The following is a 4,480-nucleotide window of genomic DNA, read 5'->3' on the forward strand; positions in this document are numbered from 1 at the left end:
ACACACACACACACACACACACACACACACACACACACACACCGGATTAGCAGTGTCTCTGATGATGAGCCACGGTGCACGGCTAACCTTATTAGACAGCCGTCTCTCTCTCTCTCTCTCTCTCTCTCTCTCTCTCTCTCTCCCTCTCCCTCCCTCCCATAATGCATCTCACTTTGTCTCCAGGAAGTGAGCGGATGCAGGTTGTGGGGGTAAGAGAGGCAGATGGGAGGAAAGGAGGAGATTGAGGGGGGGAAAAAGAAAGAAAACGGAGGAGAAGGAACGGAAGATATCAACGAGGGACAGGGAAGGGGAGGGAAGGAAGGGAGGGAGAAGCTGGCGCGCCGTGAAGCGAGTGCCGATTGGTCACTTGCTTTGCAACGGTGACAGCAGCCGACACTGGGGAAAGGTAGGAGGGGAGGGAGGCGAGTGCATCGGTGAAGCATGGTGGGAGACAGAGGGGTGGTGGGGGAGACGGTAACGGGAGGGAAAAAGAGGCGGAGGCCGAGGGAGGGGAGCGAGCCGAGAGAGGAAGCGATAGAGGCACGTCACGGAAAAAAAGACAGGAGGAACAGGTGAGAGGAGGCGTATAGCTCAGTCCTCCTGCAGCGTGTTTCAGGATGCACGTGTGGTTCACAGAGTGGAATGAATGCCTCAGTAGCCCTCTTAACCTTCACAGCCAGAGCAGCTTTTTTTCATTCCATTGATTACATGGTTATCCTCTGACCAGAGCACTGCCTCCGCCGCATAACAAATCAGGCCAGCGGCGGGGCAGAGAAGCCAGTCTATTTATCCACAACCATCCTGTGTGTGGGATCAGACGACTTCATGAAACCAACAGACTGGAGTTCATTTCATTAGTTGGTGTGTTTCACCAGGCAGAAACAGGTGATAAACACACCTTTAGTAAAACTGAATCAAGGCGAGAGCTACTCCGTGTGTGATGTCAAACCAAAGTAAGCCAACAGTGCTTTCTCTAGCCAGGCAACGACACAGAATACTCGTGTATCTGTTCTCTGAAAAGCACAAGGTGCTGTGAAAGTGCTGCTCCGTCCCTCCCTCTTTGAGTTTGCTTTCAAATTTCTGCTTTAATCTCTCCCTGGAGTCCCCTCCCATCAGACAGTCTGTCTGCCTTTGTCTGCCTACCTACACCTCCCATCTCCCCGTTTTGCTTCCTCGCGTGCCCGTCTACCTGCCTCCCAGTCTGCCGCTCTCCGCTAAGCTAAGCCCCCGCTCACTGCCATCTGATGAAACCCACCACGAATGGTGGGGGGCAAAGGAAGCGGCCGGGGAGAAGAACATAGTCGGAGGATTCAGAGCTCAAAGTGTTGAAGTGAAACTCCGTCTTTGCTCCGACGCCGATCGCCCGCCCGCTCAGGAGCCCGTTCGACTATTGACGCAGGTCTCAAAGGGGGGAGCCGCTCTAATTGCTGAGTGAATGAGGCTGCCCCGGAGAATGGTTGATTAGGAGGCTGCTGAATGCCCCGGGGAAATGGGTCACCTCCAGCCTGGCGTAGGCCGCCCACTTTTTCCAGCACAGGGAGAAAGTCAATTACACGCTGCAGGCAGTGAGGCCTGGTGGCAGAGAGGCGGCGGGGCCGTGCTGGGTACAATAAAGCCCCCGGAATGAGATATGCACTGAGGGAGATGGGAGGAGAGGGTCGAGGACAGCAAGATGAAATAAACGAGAGACGAGCAAAAGGATGCCAACTTCGAAATCCGAGTTTGCTTTCCTGAATGTGCATTTATGTAGATTCAACTTAGGGGGCGGGAAAGGGGAAAGGATTAAGTTCTTAAGAATCTATGCAGTAGGCAGGGTTCTGGTAAAAACCCTCCTTTGCCACATGTAAACATTCAAATTAAACCAGCTGTGCTGAAATCTTTTCTCCAGGATGGAGGTGCTGGTGATGGAAGCAGCTGATATAAATCACATCATGTTGGAGGAACGTCAGTCCTCATATTGATTTAACACACCTTCTCCATAACTGCACAGAATGTGAGAATCAGTATCTTACCTGCTGTAGATTGCTCCTTCAGTACTCTTAATTTGAAGAAACAGCGTAGTTCTGACAAGACTGATGAGCTAAAGGGCTAGTCTGAGCAAGGCCAAGACCAAAGTGAATTGCTGCAGTCTCAATTTTTATTTTAAGATTTATGAAAATAAGCATTCACGTGAAGCACTATTAAGTTTTTGAGATTTTAGTTGTTTTAAAATGGCAACAATTTAATTTGGCCTGGGCCCCATGAAGACTAGCTATAAGTTCTTCAGTTTAGGTTGAATAAAATCTCATTTCTACAAATCAAATTCATTTAAAAAGCCTCATGTTCCCTGATGCCCTGATGGTGTCAGGAGCTCTTGTTTGTCATGTGAAAGTTGTTCAAAAACAATCCAAACAAGTGTGTCCTTTAGTGTGGCTGTTGTTTTTCTTATACAACTGAAATGGTTACATTTAACTCAGATTTTCACAAAACTTTCACAAACGTACCAGCCAATCCAGCAAAACGTCAATTAATACGAAAGGAATGAGAAATGTGTGGTGGAAGTTTAGTTGGGATCACTTGAAACATAAAAGTCAGACTGACCGTTATAAAATCATCCTTCTTCATAAGAGAATTTAACTTTCGACTTTGAGACATCAAATTAGATTTATAATAAGAGGGCATTAATCCAAGAGGTTTAAGGCTGTATTTGAAGTAAAGAAATATGAAAGGACAAAGTAGCTCCCAGCTTCCAGAACAGCGATGAGATCCATCCGACTGATCAGGTGAGGGAAGCAGCTCTGAACTTTACTTGATCTGACTCTTCACCCCGATCTTGACCTGGGTAATTTCACAGAGTCACTGCCTTCACGCTGACCCACATATACACTCACCGGCCACTTTATTAGGTACACCACGCTAGTAACGGGTTGGACCCCCTTTTGCCTTCAGAACTGCCTCAATTCTTCGTGGCNCTGTAATGGTGCAGGGGCAGGAGCTGAGACACCTGAATTATTGGAGGGGCTGGGACAGAGAGGAAGAGGCATCCAGGAGGAGGAGAAAGAAAAAAAATAGATAAATAAAAAAAAGGAGGAAAGATCCAGGGCAGAGACAGGAGGATGTGGAAAACAAACAGAGGTCGGGTTGTTGTATAAATGAGGGATTTGGTCGGAGAGAAAGAGCCAGAGGCTGCTCGAACACAGGAATTATTCCGTCTGATTAGCTCCCAAGGGGCGCCGATACCCACACAAAGAAAAACCAAAAAAATAAAATAAAATAAATAAAATAAAAAAGGACGCCGCTGAAAACATTCAGTAAAGTTGGGTAAGGACTGAAAGACGAGCAGAGAGGGGGAAAGAAGAGACGTATCATTTAATAGCTGCGAGTGAACCTCCATGTGCAGCGAAAACACAGGAGACGAGAAAAAAATAAATAAAAATGAAGACTGGCAAGTGAGAGCAGCTGAAAGCAAGAGGAGAGGAAGAGCAGGTAGACGAGTCTAAACGCCTGTGTCATTTCTGTCTTCACTTCCTGTAACTATGGCAACCTGTCAGCAGCCAGTCAGGGCCAGCCGTAGCCTCTTCCCCTTCCTGTTGAGGTTGAAGACAGTGACTGAGGCACCGCGGGCTCTCTCTGCCTGATCTGCTGAAAGTTTGCCGAGTAAAAAAAAAAAAAGAAAAATCAAATCCAGGACTGCAACAAGCGTCTCAGCTCTGCAGGGTTTATTCTGCTGCAGAACGAAGGGAGAAGTGACGACAGCTGTAACAGAGCTAATAATGTGGCAGCTTTAACAGAGTGGACGAGCATGTGAACACCTGCAAACATCCAATTAAACAGAAACTGGCTGGGCCCGCACGGCCTGCCATTCCCCACCCAAAACTCAGAGACCGGTCTGTCCTCGCACACTCGTACCGTCCGGCGCCGCGGCCGTCAGTGGCTCGCGCCGTGATCCGGGACGACGGCGTCCACTCACCCTGCTCCTTGATCTGACGGATCTGGCGCACGGTCTCTTTGAGGATGGCGCACTTGTCGGGCTTGACGTTGAAGCTGTCGATGTCGCTCAGGTTGGCTGAGATCAGCTCTGCCAGCTCCTCGATGTATTTGCTCTCCTGCTCCCGGCGCTTCCGCTCACATCTGCAGGGGTGACAACGGTGGACAAAGTGTGAGAACTGAGAAAACTTGTGGCTTCCAGATACGATGGTCTGGTTTTAGAAACATCACGATTTGTTCCGCTCTACATGGTGAATGAAACTCGCCCCGGCTTGAAACATGCTAACAGTTACAGATGTTTCATCACCAGCCGTCGAAAATCGACCCAATTCAAAATGGCCACCTCGGTTAACCAACGTCAAACAACACAAAGATAGCCCCAATTTAGTCAATTCTAAAAATATTGAGTTGAAGTTTGATGTGGTCATAACTGAGGGACTTCAAAGGGATCCATGATTAGTTGTAACATTAGACTTTATTTAATAAACATATATTTTAACTGTAAAATAAAGAC

General features: G+C 48.1%; 1 protein-coding gene across 1 annotated transcript in view; it reads right to left on the bottom strand.

Moving 5' to 3' along the window:
- Nucleotides 1–2,957: 2,957 nt before the first annotated feature.
- The window catches only part of LOC106519036 (nuclear receptor coactivator 3), a gene marked incomplete in the record, with an annotated part of 62,586 nt that continues 61,063 nt past the window's right edge, over nucleotides 2,958–4,480 (bottom strand). Inside the window, 1 exon segment of the mRNA XM_014010526.1 lies at nucleotides 2,958–4,110. Within this exon segment, the coding sequence (XP_013865980.1) occupies nucleotides 3,747–4,110 (364 nt within the window).

Source organism: Austrofundulus limnaeus, unplaced genomic scaffold (assembly GCF_001266775.1).
Source record: "Austrofundulus limnaeus strain Quisiro unplaced genomic scaffold, Austrofundulus_limnaeus-1.0 Scaffold70, whole genome shotgun sequence".
In the NCBI taxonomy this organism is placed as follows: domain Eukaryota; kingdom Metazoa; phylum Chordata; class Actinopteri; order Cyprinodontiformes; family Rivulidae; genus Austrofundulus; species Austrofundulus limnaeus.